Source organism: Lytechinus pictus, chromosome 6 (genome assembly GCF_037042905.1).
Source record: "Lytechinus pictus isolate F3 Inbred chromosome 6, Lp3.0, whole genome shotgun sequence".
Lineage (NCBI taxonomy): Eukaryota > Metazoa > Echinodermata > Echinoidea > Temnopleuroida > Toxopneustidae > Lytechinus > Lytechinus pictus.
The window spans coordinates 11,595,485-11,617,591 of NC_087250.1; the positions used below are offsets into that span (position 1 = coordinate 11,595,485).

Here is a 22,107-nt window from a genome sequence, read left to right on the forward strand (position 1 = left end):
ATGATAACAAATTAATATTTGCAGAACTTGATAATGAAAACAGAACATCTCAAATGATGATCATAATAATAGTAATAATAATAATAATTATCAAGAATTGAGAAATTAATCTCAATAACAGCTATTTACAGAACTTGAAAATCTAAACATCTCAAGTAGTGATATACTCCAATACTGTATGAATATCTGTGCATGTTGGTGGGTATAAAATGAGGCCCAATCATAATAATGTGTAATTGTATTACGTTAAAACCCAATTGAATTATAGTGGCAACATATCAAGCTATATATGCATAGGTCCCCTTCCCTCTAGAACACAATTTGCCTACTGCAAAATGTGGATAGATGCATTCATGAGTGTTGATCTTAGAATGATGATGAAATTGATTTCCTGTACAAAGGGCCTACACTCTAAAAACTCAGAGTAAAATTTTACCCAATATTGGATAGAAAGGGAACATGCAAGTTTGCTGGGTAATTTTTTGTAGCCCACATTGGGCTATTTCAAGGCAACATTGCGTAAAATTGACAAAATATTGGTTATCTTCTTACCCAACCAACATGCATGTTCCCATTTTACCCAATATTGGGTAAACCTTTTTTTAGAGTGTAATAGGCTATAACAATAACTATCACAATGATCAATTTCTAAAAATGTATATTATTCGTACTAGATCAAGCTCAAAATTCAAATTTATGAGATAGAAAAAACTATGTATAATTTTATCACTAGATGGACTACAAAAAATGGATAGACTTAGAAAATAGATGTGTAAATTGTTAATATTCTTTTACCTTTTTGAAGCATCAAAATATAATAATGGAAACATCAAAACATGTTGGTTTCAAATAAAAACAGGTTTAAGTGTTTGTTATGTCTTCATCTCATAACAAACGTTTTCTTATTGAATTTCAAGTGAAATAAATTGTAATTGATTTCAAGTTCAGTATAACCTGTGAAAGCTACGATTCATTCAATTGTAAAAAATATATATCAACAAATAATAGGTATTCATTTTTAATGTGACTGTTGTCAAATAAATGTGTCAGACAGACAGAGGCATAACAGGACAATTTAAATTGCTTGAAATGCCTTAAAATATTATTTGTTCACATACATATTTCTTTTATTTTATCTGTTCTTTTACTGTAGTAAATTAGTTTCCATTTATATCTCTTGAGTATGAGGTCTCTAGTTTATAGTGAATATAGTTTCACTACACTTTTTAGATTTTACCCAATTCCAAATAAAACTAAAGAAAATCTATGATTGGTTTGTCCTTAACTCCTATAATTTCTTCTTACAAACAAAGGATAAAAAGTTGCAATTGAACTGCCTTCTAAATGTAGATCAATTCCATTACCCACATATCAAAGTTAAACAATTTTCCAATCTATAGTAAAATGAACGTCTATTCTTGAAATCTGATCTGTAACTGTAAGTTAATTCCATAAAAAGACAATTTTATTCATTTCAGTATTTTTACTTTGAAAGGGAAACCCATTCATGTCTTGTATTAAGACAGCTTGAGAGTGACAAGCAATAAAGCCATACTCATGTTGACTTTCTTGCGTAACTTTTATGTACAAAGCCAACAATATGAGACACATAATTAACGTATGAATAGTCAAATTAGCAGCCCCTATACGACCGAGCGAAAAAGCGAACAATATTGGTTCTAAGATGTCGTACGCCGAGCGAGATTGAAATAATAGCGGACATTGGCGAGATGCGAGCGGAGTCGGGACGGGGAGGCGATAGTGCGCTCATAGTATTTTTTTTTTCTCTCTCTCTTTTCGCGGGTTGTAATTAATTTCCGCATCGAGAATAGAAGGATGTCGTCTTTCCTCCCTTAAAGAACGAATTAAAAATAAATAAACTTAATATAAAAAGACTTTACATACCAGCTAGATATGATAACCCAAAATGTCTTTATACGAATTCGGAATCCAGTCGAAGGTAACAATAATATCAGGCCGGCCATGCGCTATTTCGACATGGTATGAATTCGTCGTCAGTTGGAAATAAGTACGCACAATGTAAAATCGGTACTTTGTAGCTTCATAATAAAAAAACGCAAAAATCTGTACAAATTAATTATCTCAAGCTTTTAATCATATTATTGTTGATAGAACGAATTCTAAGAATTTGGTTAGGAACGCATTTCTCAAAACTTGTGTACCTGGGAAACAAATCACATAGCAAATATCCGCCCGTTGTCATGATAACGGTCCTAACCTAACGTTGACTATTTTTTAATGGAGGAGGCATTAATTTTGGCGGCTTTGGACGGCAATCTGAAAACTTACTTCATCACAGATAACGTAATAAGACAAACAAAGATGACTCGACCGGTTTAAAAGGTTAAATGCATTCCTTTTGATCTCGTGAATAAGGACGAGTTTGGAAGAAGCCAAACAAACAATATCACTCCATCATAATTATGAAAAAAATGACAAAAGAATTTGTAGAGATAACTATGAATATTTCTACAAAGATAATTAAATCTGTGACAACTTATTTACATTTCCATGACAATGAATAATCTCTAATCAAAATAAATACAAGAACAAGCTATGAAAATAAAGTCGGCACCATTTTCATGTCAGAGCGATGGTGAGAAACAGAACTCATCGATGAAGCAGAAAAAAATGAGCGATGGTCGTACACGCGCTTTGCGTAAATTCGCCTCGAAGCCATAATAAAATTAACGCGATTAAAGAAAAACAGTTCTTAATTTTGCTTCACTCGGGGCGAAATTCAATCAGTGTCGGCGAATTTTGATTTATGGCAAGAGCAAGAAAGAAAAGCCAGTGACTAGCCAGCGCTAGTACTGTATAAAACATCTAAATCTGTCAAGCAAAGGGAAAATGTAAACAGGAATTATAGATTGATAAAGATTTTAGCAATAAATCGAAGCACGGTGTTCAAGTTTCGGAAGTTTTGAACACGCGCGCAAGAGAAAGGGGAAAACGGAGCGGCGGGGAGGAAAAATTGATTTCAGATTTCTGTCAAAATCAGATCGATTTGAAGGGAATTTCCTTTTTGGAAGACATGAGATGGCCCTTTTATCAAGACATAAAATCGTTGACCGTCTTTATCGCAGAGTTCAAACATAATATTTACAGGATTCATTATGTTTTTTTTATCTGGAAGTCTGGACTTCATTGGTTTCCATGGCGATGTTTATCTGCTGCTATAAACAATGCCTAGGTGATATGGCAATGTCGTGGTTTAGTGCGGCGGTATAAAAGTAATAAACAGAAGTTTTCCACTGCTTTTGTGAAATAAAAACGTATGTAAAAATGAAATTACTTTTGAAATCTTCGTTCTTTTCTTTCTTCACTTTTTCATTCATGAAAATACTTCTGCCAACACAAAGTTGTCTATGATGCCTATATTTGTTCACATAATAATGATAAATTTATGCTTTACAATAATTTTTCTTAAATCAAGTTTCACCATTTGAACACATACATTGACATCACATGGAACTGAATAAGAATGGAAGACACTGGACCAATACTATATTTTTGAGATAAAATAATTACATGTATTCTGTTAGTATATTGAATGTGGTTCAGGTTGTTGGACAAAGAATATGATTTTCAAAATAAATCTCAAATTCGTAGACCTATGGTGGATAAAAGGGATTAATCAACACAGTCATTATTTGGGATTAATAAGTTACCTTGAAGTTACCTTGATGGCCACATCTCACTGTTTTCACGACGAGGGTGTACAGATGAGTGTGGCAGGGTTAAGGAGGCTCTTAGAGCCCATTTAAAAACCCAATATTGATAATAATGTTAATAGTAAGTAGTTAGTTAGTAAAAAGTTTTAGATGGTATTTTATCGACTTACCAGCTAATCTGAGCGCCGACATCCTCTGGAATTCTGGTTCTTGGAGCCACTTCCACATCCTCCTGAAGGTTTCCCTGCCGCTCTTGAGTTTACTCCAGGGTTTGGGGTTCCTCAGGAGGTCAGACAGTGTCCCTTGACTCCTACACAAGACCCTTTGGGCAAACACGGCTTGGGGTATACTGTATCTTTTGAGTTCGCTCGTTACCCTCGCTGCGATTTCTTTCGTGTTGATCTCCTCCCCGGCTTGCCCGGTGTCCCTGGACGAAACGGAGCTTCGATCACCGCTTCGACTTCCAGGTGGCGGTATCGACGGTGACGGTGCGTGATGGGGGTGACCGGCTAGTCCGTTCAGGACCATAGGCGTGGTTAGACCAGTTCTTTGGGTATGATGATGCGTGAAGCCCCGCATATGTTGGGCGTTATGGGTGAATTGGTCATAGCCGTTCATGGACGCGGCATACCGGGGCTCGCTCGGCGAACAGGTGCCGTGGTGGGGGCTACCATAGCCCCCCATCGCCTGATGATGTCCGTAACCGTTTAACATGGAATTGGCAGCCATTGACCCGCCGACCCCGACACCCATCCCCATATTCATACCTCCAAGTTTATCGTAGTTATTCATGGCGAGGTTCGAACTGTTCATCAGCGAGAATCCCGTGCTAGCGTTCGTATCATGTCTCAATTTATCGGCGACTGTATTAATAGGCGGCAGCGGCTGAAGAGGGGTTAACGTCGTATAACTTCCAGACGACATGCTATTAATACTCGGCGCTCCTTGAAATGTATTCATGCCAAGCGCCGATCCCATGCCATATTCGGCGGCCGAGGCCCCGCGAAAATCTGGCTCCAGCATGCCTCCAAAGCCGGTAAAGCTCCCCGAGCGGGAGTGGCGACTCACAGCGAAATCCGTGGCGCTGAAGAAATCGCCCGGGTTGATGCCGGGTGCTGTTGAAGACGAACTGGTTTCAGGAACACTGTGCAAAGATGCAGCCGTAGCGCTGTCACTAAGAACGCCACTTGTCTCTAAGCCGACTAACTCGCTAGAAAGCATTTGTACTACTGGGCAGGGGCGGTTAGCGGCGTTCGCAAGCGCGAGCCGCTGGACCTCAAGATTCGAAGAAAATGATAATAGATGATAAAATGATAATGTGATCGCCTACGCCAAGTTCATGGCCTCGACCAGCGCACGGACGTACGCGTGTGTGTGCTGTGTGTCGGCCAGTAATATTCCCTCGCAAGTCCTTCGCGTCTTGGCGACCAATTTCTTCCAAGCGACTACCCTTCTCCTTTTTTTTAACGAAACAAGCTCGCTCGAGGAATCAGCTGGCAGCGAGCGAATTGTTGACTCAAACAACCCCCAGCGAAGTCGGCCCTGGTTAGCGCGAAGTCCCCTGCTCTTCTTTTAATACACAGAAAAAGAAAAAGGCATTGGTGTAGAGAATCCGTATTATTATCACAAGCCCCCCTCACAGTGGCTCCACTGGTAGTATTTGAAACACTGCCGTTAGATGACTCACAACGGAGAAAAATTATTCGAGACGACGAAGAAGAATATATGAAGAAATATTGCTTGGCTGGTCGCTAGGAGAAGAATTCCTTTTCGTAGACAGTGAATTAACGAGGCGTGATCAGTAAGCGAGGCACTGGGAGCGTAGCCGCTTCGCTTAGAATCCACTTCGTATTTAGACAGCTGTATTGGGTCCCGTACAAAACGCGCTAGATTTTTTGTTCTCACCCTGCCTCGACCCCTTAAAAACTCGAACTGGCTTCAACTATCAGAAACCATACACATCTATTGTAATAACCCGGTTCCCCACTCTCTATCTCCCTCTCTCCCACTCAATAACATTACAACAAACCCCACTATGGGATTCAGTTCACTCAACCGTGTATTGAACCTCTTTGTTACGTTTCCATCGCGCATGCGCTATTATCTCTCAAACTACCTGTTCAAAGTAGCAATTCTATTGTGTTGAGTTTGTGTATGACAACTTGGTGTAATGGATTGCGGGGCTATATAGTTAACAAAGCAAAGGCTTAAGTTTTGAAGAGAGGATATTCTCGACCAAAACTGTTTTCCTGTAGTGTGTTTGGGTTCGTACGAATGTGCCATCATCTCCCCGGCATCTCCCAACATGCCCAAGAGAACTTGAAAATGGGGGAAATGTTTGTTTTATTAATTAGTAAGGGTGTGGAGAGAACTTCGACATGTTTACATAACGGAATACAGTATAGCCGCTTAGGGTCAAAGTTAAATTCAATTTCGACGATGGGATGTGGACATTTGGTTATATGCAAATAGAAGGACGATGAGCGTGCATTATGGTCATTATGGTAAAAGGACAGTTGATGATGGTGATAATAGTGGTGGTGATATTGATAGTGGTGGTGGTGGTAGTGATGATGATGATCAGATGATGATGATGATAATGATGGCAGTGTTGGTAATAAAGATAGTGATGATGATGATGATGATGATGATGGTGATGATGGCGGGGATGGTGACTATGACACTGTCGTACAGATGGGGAGGGGGTCTTAATTGGATCCATGCCCCCCCCTCCCACACACACAAAAAATCACGACTCTCAAAAAGGAGCAACAAAAAGAAATTGAAAGGGCAAAAACGAAATACGATAGCATTTTCTGAATAGCATGTCACAAAATTTATCACAAAATCAGATTTTTTAATTCAGCTGGTCAAATTTGTACTCACTCGCTTTGCTCGCTCAAAGCTCTACTCAGATGTTGCACCATACCATATATGGCCCCTCAAAGTCTGTGGCTTATTTCTCCACTCAAGTAGCATGATGCTGATGGGCGTGATGGTTAATTATTTATTTATCAGAAGTTTCAGCCCCCCCCCCTCAAAAAAGAAGAATGCTCGTATTCCGGGTCGCATAATAATAAAATAAATCACATAAAGCCACCATAAATTATCGTCATAATCATATCATTTACGATTTTCCTTGAATATTTTATAGGTTAGGCCTTTTCATGCTAATGGTAGCATTAATCATAATTTGCATAAGTTTGTTCACCAAACTTAATCGCTTTGCAAGCTCGCAAAATTTATGAAATAATACACTTTATCTAAAACTCAACCCCTGTCAAAATTGGTGGTGCTCGTTGATAGTCTTATTCCTTCATTCTTCTTTCCTCCATTTCTCAATTTTCCCTTCTTCATTTTTTTTGGAGGGGAAGTTCACCATGAAAAAAAGTTAAATGTAAAGAATACTAGAAAAAAATTATTAAAGATGCAGGTGAAGGTTAAGGTAAATCCATCAGAAATTAAGAAAAACATTATAAATCTTTAGATTTTGATTTGTGACGTTATATAAAAAAGTTTTTTTTCTATCAGGAGAAGATGTGAAACAGTTATGTGTTGATATACTCACGGTACATTAACAACATTTCAATATATTTTTCTTTGAGAAAATGACACTTCATTTACTTTTTTACTACACGATAGATAGAGAAGCTGTTCAGGGCCCTTGGAACGTTTTTTTTTCTTTCTTTTTTTCAGGGGGTGCTGATTTAAATTTGATAATGAAAAGGGGGGTCCAAAAAATGAGGTTCAATTTTATTTCGGAAAAAATTGACAAGCAAAAAAAAAAATAATAATAATAATGTTTCACTAAAAAATGAATGCTTTTTTGGTCCACAGAAATTTGACAAGCAAAACAAAAAAGGTTTCGCTAAAAAATGAATATTATATTTGTTACATTTGTCCTTTTGTCACACCTGTCAGAATTCCATGGGGTGCTGCCTATGGAGAATGATAAACGCAGCACCTACCCCCCCCCCCGGAAATCTCGAGGGGGTGCTACATCCCCAGCACCCCCTGCTTCCCAATGCCATGAAGATATTCGCATATGATGTCACAATTCTAATACTTTTTCGAAAATATTTGATGATTTTCCTCAAACCAACACTAATATTTATAATTTTTTCTCCTGTTATTTTTTGCAATAAACTTTTGGTCAGAGTAAACTCCCTCTTTACCTCATTAGATAACAAAGGCGAGGGGTGACCCCACACGTTATATTTTTTTAGATTTCTTTTAAAGGGGCGGCCCTACTTCTATACGACTACAAGCGTAAGCTACAAGAAAAATCGCCCAACGTTACGACGCTAGTTACCGAAAGAGGGACAGAAGAAAGTCTTTTTCGGGGGGCAATCTTCTTTTGTCCGCTATATACCATTACGACGTCGGCTCGGCTGTTGAGTATAGCACTCGGAAATCCGTAATGGACATCGAGTTTCCGAGAGTGGGTCCGGGTCGATCGGGGGAAACACGTGGAAATGTGTTTTTGATGTAAGGAGCAAGGGGGAGGAATATTTTATATTGAAAACATACAATATGATGGTATGGAAGTGTGTCATGTGTTGGATGTAAAGTATAGGGTCTCGGAAGGAAACGGGGAAAGTGCAATTGTTGGATGAGAAAAGAAGAATGAACGTATGTAATGTTTTATAAGGATGAAGAGGAGAAGAAGAAGAAGGGAAAAAGAGAAGAAGAAAATAAGATGAAGGAGAAGATTAAGAGGAGGAGAATAAGAAGGAGGAGGAGGGGAGGAGTAGGAGAAGAAAGGGAGATGAAGGAGAAGAAGAAGAAGAAGAAGAGAAAGAAGGAGGAGGAGGGGAGGGAGAAGAAAAAGACGAAGAAGGAGGGGAGATGAAGGAGAAGAAGAAGAATAAGGAGAGGAGAAGAAGAATGACAAGAATAAGTAGAAGAGAAGGAGGATAAAGAAGAAGGAGAAGGAGATAAAATAAGAAATAGAAATAGAAGAAAAGAGGAGGGGGACGAAGGAAAGGAGTTAGAGAAAAAAGAATAGGGATTCTAAAATGTTTTTCCATCTAATATTGTTCTCTTGTTCTTTTTCATGTGTATTTTATTTTCAATACTAGCAGTGCCTAACCACTTATCGTGCTTACACTGGTCTTATTATAGTCATTTTATAAAACTACCAGGCCCACAAATGAGCTTTAAATTGGACAACACTTTCCTTATCCTAAAAAGAACGAATTAGCTTGTAATTCCATCCAATCCCTGAGCTTATACCGCTGACATATGTTCCAACACATAAAACTAACCAATTACATTCCCACGAAGAGCTTCAACAAATTGATCCCCTCCAAAACGCTTTGAAATACACCAGAAACCCTCAAATGCTAATTCCATGCTTACTAAAAACGCATTTTGTAAATAAGGAACGGGGATAGAGAGATATGTTGTCAAAATTCATGCATTGTCCCGCGATCGTAATCAGCTTTGCGATATCGATTGAGCGATAATGACTTTGAGACTCGGAGATCGATATAACTGGGGAAAAGATCGATACCCTCTCATGGATTACGCGAGTTCTGTTTTAGGATTAGTGGGGTTACATTTCGATCTGTTTAAGCGGGCATTTCCGTCCGAAAACAACTTCAAATGACGATCAAACTGAACGAATAGAGAAAAGAAAATTTTTTAAATATTCACCTATTAAAATGGAAAGAATTATGTTTTGGTCCAAACGTTTTCGACAACTTTTTGCATTTATAATTATCAAGAACGTATTGTTTTAATGGCAATCAACCATACAAAGTTAGTTGCGTGCATCGTAAAAAGAAATAGGGCGATATCGATAGATATCTAACTGTCCACCGGTACATATCGAACTTGGATCTAAATCAATAATTTGATCGAAACATGAACATTCTTTTCGGGTCATCATCGATTGCCTTTATTATGTTCTAGACAGACACACACAAAAAAGATTTACCCATTATTGGGAAAAATGGAAACATGCATGTTGGTTGGGTAAAAAGATACCAAATATTTTGTAAATTTTACGCAATGTTGCTTTGAAATTTACCCATAAAAACATGTATTTTGCCCAATATGGGGTAAAAAAAAATTCCAGCAAACATGCATATTCCCTTTCTACCCAATATTGGGTAAAATTTTAGTCAGTGTTTTTAGAGTGCATGGAATGATAAACACCGTTATATGTAAAACAATTGTGTATTTTTTCATCTTCTCTAAACAATGATGATGGTAATAATTATAATGTTCAACATTTATATAGCTCTTAATACAATGTTTCTAAGCGCTGCATACTATTAGCATCCTGATCGGACGCACGAGCATTCAAGGAACTCCTTCCTCCCGGGTACCCATTTACTACACCTGGGTGGAGAGTGGTAAATGTAGTTAAACGCCTTGCCAAAGGACGAGAGTGCTTGCGGTGGGATTCGAACTCCAGACCTTGTGGTTAAGAGTCAAGAGATTTATCCACTGAGCCACAACACCTCTACATATCCCTTTCCTTCCATGAAAACGTTTCCCCCGTAAGCTTCTTTACACTTCTACTGCACCCTATAAAAACACTGAATAAAATTTTACCCAATATTGGGTTAGAAAGGGAACATGCATGTTTGCTGGGTATTTTTTTACCCTATATTGAACTCTTTCAACGCATCATTGCGTAAAATTTACAAAATATTTGGTATCTTTTTACCCAACCAACATGTATGTTCCCATTTTATCCAATATTGGGTAAACTTATTTAGAGTGTACGCAGCAAAAAGTGTGTTGTACGACACCAGTCATTTTACCCCGATGTTAAATATGCGGTGTTTAATCAAAACCCATGCACGTTATTATAGCACCTTTGTATTGTTTTTACTTTAACTCTCTTTGGTGTTATATTCATACTGTAGGGTGCTATGCTAACATCTTAGGGCGTGGTCCCCTAGTGACAGACACTGGTGTCAATTTTAAAACCCTGGACCTTTACACCTTTTCTTTACTCTTGTTTATATTTTCACACAGCTGGTAAAGGTGCTTATATTCCATGCTAGATACCTTTGTACTGTTGTAGGTAAAGTTCTCCTAAAGAAGTTCCTACAGCATTAATCTTACTACAACGTGTAATGTTACATGTATTGTGTAAAATTTGAAAAAAATATGTATTTGGTGCATGAAACATGAGAATGTTTTGTATTATCCCCTTAAAAACAGACCTGTCCTGTTAAATTGCACATAATTTCAGTTTAAAACAATTTATATAATGATCCTGTAATTTTTTTGTAAAGTCTTTTGTTTTCTTATGTTTTCAACTGTGTATCAACCACGCGCAAAGAGGGAGAGAGAGAGAAGAAAGGATACAGTGAAGATTGTACTCCAATAAAAGTTAAGAGGAATTAAATTTGGAAAATATTACGAATTTTCTTACCATATCTTAAGTCCTCAGTCTGCCCCCATTTTCCCTATCCATCCATGTCTTCCACGCCCCCCCCCCCTCCTACCCGCTGTTTCTCACTGGAACTTTCTCATGGTTTCTGTATTTTGTTCATATAGACAGTTTAATTAATTCCTTTGTCAACCCCTCATCATACCAGTTGATGAGCTCTAAAAAATACCTGTTTCATTTCTAAGACGATTAGGCATTTATGGGGGCAATTCTTTACCCCCTCTGTGGGGTCAATTCTTTACCCCTCTACCACAAAAAACAGATCCGTAACAAATGCTTAATCCCCTTGTCATCCTATTCAAATGATCCCGGGAAACAAGAGTGAATTTAACCAACAAAAACTTTTCTCTTGGCTCAGAAAGGTTTTCTCTTGATAAACCCTGAAAAGCGAAGATGAGAAATCATGTATTTACAAAAGACCGGAGTACCTATGAAGATAAAGAACGCGAAATAGTTCTGCGGCGAAGCGCAAAATGTTGTAGTAGGGTCTTTCAAAATTCGGGAGCGTGAACGAAGGATTAGCGGATTACACGCCGGAGAGTTGTGGGAGAACAATAAGCATATACTCGTTAATACAGAAGATCTCCTTCGGGGGAAAGGGGGTGAGCAATTTCCCCCCTTTCTTCTTATTTTCAATAGAAGATCCTACGATGATTAGGGTGACGTGGCATTAAATAAAGTCCCGAAGCTCAAATTCACACCAAGGTTTAATTACTTATTTGTTACTGGAGATGAAATCGCTTATTTCTATAGTATATATCAAGAATGTAATTTCTGCCAGGATGCACGACTAAATCTGTTAATCTATTATAATCATGATTATGTTACATGGACAAACATGATGGGTACCATAATACACGGAAGATATATGTGACAGTCAAAATTATTAAGTTACACCTATTATTATTCTATTTAAGGTTACACTCTGAAAATCATAAAAAATAACATATTCTTCCACCATTTCTGAAGATAACTGTGTAAGAAAATTTTGAGCATTAATTTTGTTATAAAACATGTAAAATGTCAGTAGTAAATTGTGAAATAAGCGTGATGAGAGACATGTAGAAACATGAATGAAAGAGAGGATATACCTAAAAACATATATGGAAAATTTAGACTTTTTTTTCTTTCAATCTTTATTGAAAAAAAATAATCACAGTACAAATCAAACAAATCAACAAGCTATATATTTACACGATCAAACAGAGCAGCACTTACTAACATGTAGGTATATACTTGTCAAGACAGATACATAAAACAAATTAGATATCAAATCTCCACGTTTTAAAATGTACAGGTAATTTACCATTTTTCTTCGCCAAAACATATTCAATATCCTTAATACCTTTGATACGAGCTTTGAATTCCACAATATAGGGGGTTTTGTTATTAAATTTACTGGAAAATGTAGACTTTTATTTCATCGACCTATATGAGTTTTATTTGAAAGACACTCACACTGACTGAAAAACAACGAAGAAAATGATTTAAAAAAACAAAACAAAAAAGAGTAACGAGTAAGGAGAAGACAGAAGTGGTGCAATAGTCAGCAGAGCAAAATTTTAAAGAATATGAGAAAGAAGGAAAAAAAGACCGATAAAAGAATTACGAGGACCGGGAAATAAGAACGTAAAATAAAGTAGAATTAAAGGTCAAGTCCACCCCAGAAAATTGTTGATTTTAATGAATAGAGAACAATCAAACGAGTAGAATGCTGAAAATTTCATCAAAATCGGATGTAGAATAAGAAAGTTATGGCATTCTAAAGTTTCCCTTATTTTTCACAAAACAGTGATATGCACAACTCAGTGACATGCAGATGAGTCGTTCGATGATGTCTATCACACACTATTTCTTTTGTTTTTTATTGTTTGAATTATACAATATTTCAATTTTTACAGATTTGACAATAAGCACCAACTTGACTGAACCATATATCATTAAACAATGCTAATTCACATGTTCAGGGAGGAATTAATTGTTATTTCACTTGACAATGAGGGAAAATGAGAATATTTCATATAATAAAATACAAAAGAAATAGTGAGTGGGGGACGTCATCAGTCTCCTCATTTGCATACCGACCAAGATGTGCATATAACTATTTTGTGAAATTAAGCGAAACTTCAAAATGTCATAACTTTCTTATTTTACATCCGATTTTGATGAAATTTTCAGTGTTATGTTTTTGGGATTTTTCTATTTTAATTCAAATTAACTTTTTGTTGGGGTGGACTTGTCCTTTAAGAAAAAGAAGGATAGAACAACAAGAACGGGAGAAAAAAGAAGAAGATGAAGAAAAGAATAATATAATGATGAAGAAGATGATGATGGAGAAGAAAAATAAGATGAATAATTAAATAATCCTAATCCTAATAACCCTACTATACTGGGCGCGTCGCGGTCTAGTGGTTCTGACTCTCGCCTTTCAAACAGAGTGTCGTGGGTTCGAATCCTAGCCATGGCGTGTTTTCCTTCAGCAAGAAATCTATCCACACTGCACTCGACCCAGGTGAGGTAAATGGGTACAGGCAGGAAGTAATTCCTCAAAAAGCTGTGCGCACCAGAATCGGTATAGACTAGCTTAGCCGGGGTGATATAGGAGCCCTTGAGCACCTAGCAAGGTGGATACGTGCGCTATACAAATCCTATATTATTATTGTTACTACTACTATACTACTAGTAATATTGATAATAGTAATCTTAATAATAATGATAATAATAATAATAATAATAACACTAATAATGATAATAATAATAATGATAATAATGACAATAATAATAACAATAATAAAAATAATAATAATGAGAAGAAGAAGAAGAAGAAGAAGTGAAAGATGAGAGGGTGGGGTGAGAGAGAGAGAGAGAGAGAGAGAGAGAGAGAAACAGACAGACAGACAGAGGGGGAGAGAGGGAGGGGTGTGTGTAGTGTATGAGAGAGATGAAATGCAGAGAGCAGGAAGAGAGGAAATAAAGGAGTGCCTGAAATTTGGCCATTGAAACCTTACAACTGCTATACCACAATCATTGTAGTTTGCTCGGTTCAGCCCATTACGCATCGAATAATGATTATTATTTTTAGGGAACCCCAAACCGTTCACCTCAGGGAATCCCTTTTTACATGAGTCATTAAACTGAAATTCGTTAATACCATATAGGAACGATTACCAAGTTTGATTGAGTACTTGAAGAATCCTTTTTTTTTTTGGGGGGGGGGGGGTCACATTTTACAAGCTACAGTATATGCTTTTGAGTGAATCCCCATTTCCACAGATACTCTTTATTTTAAAGTTATGCATTATAAATTGTCTACAAAAAAAAAATAATAATGTAAACTTTATATATTCAGTATCACAATTTCATTGTACTTAGAAATGTATTATATTAGTTTGTATTATACTTCTGTTATGTATGTTCTATTAAAAATAAAATTGAATTTGAATTCAAGATTCAAGAAGTTTATTTTCATTTCCATGACAAATATAAATCAAATACAGATACAAATCAAAGTATTAGTACAAGATCAATTTTACCTCAGCATAATTATATAATAAAAGCTTGTATAAAATAGTATTAAGCGTGTATTGAAATTAGGGGATCCACTAAAAAGCATTGCTTGTAGAGCGTGGATCCCCTATAGCGAGTTGAAGGAATAATAAAGTTATTGAAGTTTAAAATTTAGCAATATTTTGTGAAAACAGTCTTCATGAATATTCATTAGGTGGGCTGATGATGTCACATCTACACTTTCCGCTTTCTTATGTTATTACATAATATCATATTTTTTCATTATTTCATACATGTGAGAATAATATGTCTCCCTTATAATGAAATAAGTTGCAGCAATAAATATCTAATGCTCTATATCAGTTGTCAATCCAATTTTTCTAGTTCTTGGAGGAAAAAAATTGAATAAACCTAATTTCATATAATAAAATACAAAAGAACAAGTGGGGATGTGACATCATCAGTCCACCTAATGAATATTCATGACGACTGTTTTCCCCAAATATTGCTAAACTTTAAAATTCAATAACTTTGTTATTTGTTATCCGATTTCGATGAAATTTTCAGCATTTTGCTCAGTGAATTGTACTCTATCTATGAAGCTATAAATACTTTCAGCCCGGACCATCCCTTTAAGGTCGTTCCCCCTCCTTACAAAATACACGCGCTAATATTTGATTTTGGGTTTAATTTTATTTCATTTCTGCAGTCACATCCGAGTTGAGTAAACAACACAATCTTACACAAAGAACACTCTTAAAATGTTGGGCAACATACTGTCCACACAACGATTGGTTAAAAAAAATTTATCCAACTCTGGGTAGATTCCAACCAATACTGTGTAGTTTTCACCCGAAGCACACATTATTGGGTTAATACTACCCAGAATTGGATAAACAGTTTTAACCAATTGTTGTGTGGACAGTATGTTGCCCAACATTTTTTAAGAGTGAACATAACCAATGTAACCGACTCCAAACCGATCGCTGGCATTCCATTGGAAATAACGTAATAGATTTGATCGGTTGTAACAGGGTTCGCCGGTTTGAACCCATTGGAAAGAACAAAGTGTCCCACAGTGTGTTCACATTCACACTGTTAAATTTGATCATTTCAACAGTGTGAATCACATATTCACATAGCCGACCATGTGAACACGCTGTGAAAAGTCACATTGTCGAGGTGTCCACAGTGTGAAAATACCTTCACACTTTAGAATTTGAGCCATTTAATAGTACAAATAATATTTTCTCACAGTCCACTATGTGAACACACTGTGATCACACTGTGTGACACTGCACGTGTTCTTTCAAGCTGAGGACTGTCGCATAAAACAACAGCGAAAACAAAAACAAAATAACTCAGACGAGTTCTTTTTATCTGTGTGATATGTATCTGTATTATATTCCCATGATCATAATGGCAACAGATACACTACCACGATAAGTGCAATAAATTGTACTATTGTTCTATTGAGCTGTTAGTTATTTTTCACTACTTCCTTATTATCTATTATTTAGCTGTTGCGCTGTTATTTTCTATTGTTATCATTTCAAAATATGCGTTAAATCTGAAATGTTAAATCAGCAATTTAAAGGTTGGAAGAGTATATGACATTTTCAAATGTTATATCAAATTTTGTATAAAGCTGAATCAAACAATAATTTAATTTAAACAGTTTGGATGGAACCATTTAAAGTGGTAAATGCAACGTGTTTGAATAGGTTGTCACTCGTCCGACCAGCCTTTCAATCGCTCATTTTAACATGTCAATTTATAGCGAATGTCATTTCTTTCTTTATTTTCTTCTTTCACACAAATCTAATTACTGACGATGGATTCTGCTAAAAAAAAAAAAAGGCTAAAATATTTGAGTGACAATAAAGTGAGACATTACAAAGGGGGGTTGTATGAATTACAGACAGGGGAACAGAAAATGTGGTACACTGTAAAACATATTGGACAAAATTTTAACCAGCACGAGGGTAATAATGTGTCCAACCAATTCGGGGCAGTATTTTACCCAATGCGGAAGCATATTGTCCAGAAAGGTTAAAAAAATAAGCAGCAATTACTTTAGAATGGGCAAAGTTTTCATCACTCTGGATAAACAAAAAAACCCAAAAGAAATGTCCTATGTTGGTTGGACACAGTAATCACCCTTATGGAGCATTTTTACCAAATATTATTTTAGAGTGTATATATAGGCCTGAAAAAAGACAATGAGAAGAAATCACGGTGTTTTTTTTTCATATGCATCCTGTTTACAAATTAGGGGAGCTTAGGAAATTATAGAAAAAGCTATAGAAAATAAATGCCAAAAAAATGAAAGGATTGAGAAAAAGAGAAAGAGACAGGGAGAGAGAGAGAGGGGGGGGGGGGGGAGGGGGGTCGACAGAGAGGGAGACTGCGAAGAGAAGGAGGTTGTCAAGAAAAATATAGCTTAATAGTAACACTCATGTTAATCAAGGGGAAGATATAACAAAGAAATATGAATAAAACATTGTTTTAATGACGTATAACGTTTAATATAATCATAATAATTACAGACTTAAAATGTTGGGCAAGGTACTGTGTTGGGTAATGTATGTTGATAAAAAATATATATAATCTGGGCAATTTTTATCCAACTGAGCAAATTTAGTACCCAATTATTAGTTTTTATTACCCAATTTGTACGAATTTTAAACAATAGTTGTGTGGAAAGTATGTTGTCCAGGGTTGGTCAAAACTGAGTTGGGCATTTTTTTTGCCCAACTATTTTAAGAATGTAGTATAGGCCTTTCGTTTAACGGAAAATGTAAAGTAAAGCAAATCAAAAGACAAAAAGAAGCCAAAACAGGTTATTAATGAGAGTGCAAGAAAACAGAGCGAGAGACAGAGAGAGATAAAGCTTAACCCTTTGTCATCCATTACTGTTCTATATTTACTTTAAAAATAAAAACAGTATTTTCACGATGCCTCAGAGCGATTCCGCAGGTCTATCCAAACTTTTAACTGTGTCTGGAAATTCATTTCATCGGTGGAAAATTCTCTCCTATCTTCTCCTCACATTTTGCGAACTCCGCCACGAAATGAAGCGTGATTGTGCGGCTTTTTTACGCCTTTTTATAATCTTGGCGTAAAGGGCGAGAAAAGAGGGGAAAAGAGAAGGCGCCGAGTCTGCCGTGAGGGTTGCTTTGGGCCCGGTGGGGCTAATGGGGTACAGTGTACACAAGCCGCGCGACATCTAGCGCACGGAGCGGGGTACTGCGTTGTCTTGTCGCCTGACCCGTCCGCCTGGCTAGCCTCTGGGCTTTCGGCTGAATGCCGGGCTTCGAGCTTGTGTGGGGACAGCAATGGGGGAAATTAATGTTGCTTTCGTATGATGACGAGTCGCTGTTCGTTCGCAGTATGATTTTAATAAAGTGCTTGGATTAAATGTGATAAATTGCTTGCCGTTGTGCGATGAATACAGCAGCGTGAGAATTAAAATAAACATGCCATAATTATTATAAATAATGAGAGAATCATGTTCAAGAAATCACAGAGATATTTGACAATGATTGACAAGTTATGGATAGGTTATCCAAGTTATGGTTAGGGAACGCAATAAAACCATGCACTTGAAAAAAAAAATCGCCGTTTAAATTTTGATACGACTACCTTAGATGTGATTCACATAAAATGCTCATATTTAACAATGTGAGGATACTTTCACTGGGGAAAACCTCAACAATGTGAACGGTCACTGTGCGCTCACATACTGTGTAAAGGTGTGATTAAAACAGTTGAAATGCCCATATTCTAAAGTGTGAAAATAATTTCACTGTGAACACGTCAACACTGTTAGTGTTCCCATGGATTATGTGAATATGTGATTGGCACTGTTAAAATTCTAAAATATAACAACTTGAAGATAGTTTCATATACTGTGCACACCTCCACAGTATGTGTCTTCTCCAGTGAGTTTACACTGTGGAGTATTTTGAATTGATGCACACTTATAATGTGAGGCAACATACTTTCCATTATGTTGGGTAATGTATGTTGGTAAAAATATATATATAAGTGGGCAATTATTATCCAACTGAACACATTTATTACCCAATAAGTTTTTATTACCAAATTTGGGTAGATTTTAAACCAACAGTTGTGTGGACATTATGTTGCCCAGGGTTGGTTAAAATTTTGACATGTTTTGCCCGACTATTTTAAGAATTTGTGATTATAACCGCTGAAATTGTCAAATTTAATAATGTATATATATATGAATATTTTCACACTGTGGAAATGTCCATCGTGTGAGTGTTCAGAGTGTGTTCAAATAGTGGAGTATTTTGAAGATGTGATTAAAACCATTAAAGCAGTCAAAATTTATCAGTGCGAAGATAATCTCAAACTGTCTACATCTCTAAACTTATTTGTTCCTATACCAGTTTACCAGTTTGATTCCTATACCAGTTTAATAAAATTTCATTTTTATTTTCTGATGTTATGTTTTATTTATTGTAATTATTGCATTGTAAATTTTGTTGGAAAAATGAATAAATAAATGAATGAATAATAGTGTGTTTTATTTAAGAGAATTCATATTTATATTCCTTTCCTATTTATTTTCACTTATTGCTTATGTGTATATTTATTTATCTTGAAGCATCATGAACACCGAAAGGTGGACATGTGCGCTTAATAAGTAGCCACCATTATTATAATTATTACTATTAGTGTAAATGTTACTATTTGTTCATATACACTATAAAAACACCAAAGATTTGCCCAATATAGGGTAAAAAGGGAACATGCATGTTTGCTGGGTATTTTTTCTATACCCCTAGTTGGGCTATTTCAAAGCAACTTTGCGAAAAATTTGCAAAATATTGGGTATCTTTTACCCAATTAATATGCATGTTCCCATTTTACCCAATATTGGGTAAACCTTTTTTTTTAGAGTGCAGTGGACTATGTTAAAATGTTCAAATCTAACAGAAAATAATTCAGTACTGTGGTCACGTCTACATTATGAGTGTTCTAAGTGTGTTCACAATAATGGACTAGGCCTATATCATGTGGAAATGCAAAATGTGATTCATGCTCATGAACGTAACAGTGTGAACGCGTTGCTCCCTTTGTAGATTGAAAGCACAATTTCTGATAGCAAAAGTCGCTGCACCTTTAAAAAAAATGCATCTTGTATCAGTGTGGAGTTCAAACAAATGTAAACACTCTGGCCCGTATTCTGAAGTTAGAAAACAATTATGGGAAGCCAAACGTTTCAAAGTTTCGTTTACAGTGAATGCTTCTCACGTTTACTGTGCTCTTTACTAATTCTTTAATGGTGAAGACAACTGTCATACTTATCCTTCCCAGGCAGTTAATGATGTTTTGGGAGTCAAAATGAGCTGATGCATTGAACCTCTACTGCTAGAGATTTATGTAACAACTGGCTTTCCATAGTTAAACCACAACTTAAAAGTAGAGTTTAAATTAAACCCGACTTCAGAATACGGGCCTATAACAAAATAGTGGGGTGCACGATAACGCTAAAATTACAATATATTATATTACTATTATGGTATCTAGGAAAATGTAAATTTTCTTAGTCATGTTTACTAGTGTGTATTGTATTAATAACAGCAATCATTTAAATACATCAAGAAAGTAATAAGTCAATGGAGCAAACAGTTTTCTTTTATTCTACGAGTCTTTTGGTTACGATAGCATTTCCATTTTTTTCTTCTCACCGTTATATTCACCTTAACGTTTTTATTTCCTCTTTATTGACGCATTTTGACGTATTCCATTGCCGATAGTCTTTTAGCTCCAGGCGCTTAAGGCAATTACATATTAGATTTAATGCCAATTTAGTGCGGAGGCCCGGAGCAATAGACTGGGAGCCAATTCTAAAACTCTTTTGATTGATTGCTTGCCCGGTTGACTTCTTTATTTTTCAAGAAATTATATCCCCTCGTATTTTTCCCTTTTGTATTTTATGCTACCCTTTACTTTTCGCGTCTCTTTCTCACCTTTCCTTCAACTAGATGGCCTTTTGGCCATCAAAACAAAAACAAGATATAATACCAAGTTCTTAAAAAAGCAAGAATAAAATCATTATACATTTTTAAAGAAGACTTGCAAATAGACTAGGTAAGGGCCTCTGAGAAGCATGACTTTTTATTCCTTTCCTTCTTTCTTTCTTTCTTTCTTTTTTCTTTGTTTGTTTGTTTGTTTCTTTTTTCTTTTTTTTCTTTTTTCTTTGTTTCTTTGTTTGTTTGTTTGTTTCTTTCTTTCTTCTTCTTCTGTTTTTTCTTCTTTTCATTCTTCTTCTTCCTCCTCCTCATCCTCCTCCTCTTCCTCCTCCTCCCATTTTGTCCTTTTTTACACCTCGTTCCCACCCACCTTTCCGGTTTCTCCCTTTCTTACATCCATTCGTCTACTTACATTGCTCTTCTTATCATCATTCTCATTTTCCTTCTTTTATCCACCTCCTATTCTTCCTCGTTCACTTCTTTCTTTCTTTCCATCACATCTTCACTAATTCTTCATCAATCCCTTCATCGTCCTTCTTCTGCATTTTCTTCCCTTCTTCATCTCCTCCTCATTCCTCCTCTACTTCCACCTTCCATTCAAGTAATTTACATTATTAGCCTCCCCCTCCCCTCCTCCTCCTCTTCCTTCTTCTTCCTTCTCTCCTCCTCATCCTTCTTCTTCTCTTTCTTCCCCTCCTCCTCCTCCTTCTTCTTCTTCTTCTTCTCCTCCTCTTCTTCTTCTTCCAATTTTTGTCTTCTTCTTCTTCTTTATCTTTTTTTTCTTCTTTTACTCCTTCTATCTGTTGTCTTCTCGTTCCTAATCCTCTGATTCTGTTCCCAAGTAAATGTACCTATGTCTCTTCCGTCCTTTTATAAGACATTTATTTACATTTGCCACTCTCCACCCAGGGACTCGTTGCATAAAACCTTTGCCATAAAAATAATAATTAATTAATAATTTATTGCCATAGTTTTTAATGTGTAATTTTCAATGGCATAATTTTGTTTGCCAAAGTTTTTGAATTTTTGCCAGAGTTTTTTTAATGGCAAAAGATTTATGCAACGGGTCCCAGGTGTAGTAAATGGGTAACCGGTAGGCAGGAAATCTTTGAATTTTCGAGCGTCCGATCAGGGAAGCCCTGCTAAAGCCGGTTAATAGTACGCGCTAAACAAAATCATGCTGAATATTATTATCATTATTCCTCTAAACAGGATCAATTCCGTTTTTTTGGAATAACTTTGCTCTAACAAAGAACACCAAGTAATTTTAAGTGCAACTAAGAACTTTTCACTAGTAATGTCCGAGAGTCTTATCAATCTGGTTGTACCCAAGATAGCTGCCTTCTGAATGTCGTACATCCGAAGATGAGGAGAGATCTAGGTATTACAGGGTTCCATTCCCTTCTTCACCATTCCTGAGTGACCAATGGTGACTGGTGTGGCCTTCACGTTCCACATCCTCTCGATCTCAATCTTGGAACTT

At 36.3% G+C, this 22,107-nt stretch overlaps 1 protein-coding gene across 1 annotated transcript; it reads right to left on the reverse strand.

The window, feature by feature from the left end:
- Positions 1–1,151: 1,151 nt before the first annotated feature.
- LOC129263816 (one cut domain family member 2-like) lies at positions 1,152–5,700 on the reverse strand. Its single transcript, XM_054901727.2, has one exon. The coding sequence runs from the start codon at positions 4,914–4,916 to the stop codon at positions 3,825–3,827; it is 1,092 nt and encodes a 363-aa protein (XP_054757702.1). The 5' UTR covers positions 4,917–5,700; the 3' UTR covers positions 1,152–3,824.
- Positions 5,701–22,107: the final 16,407 nt, after the last annotated feature.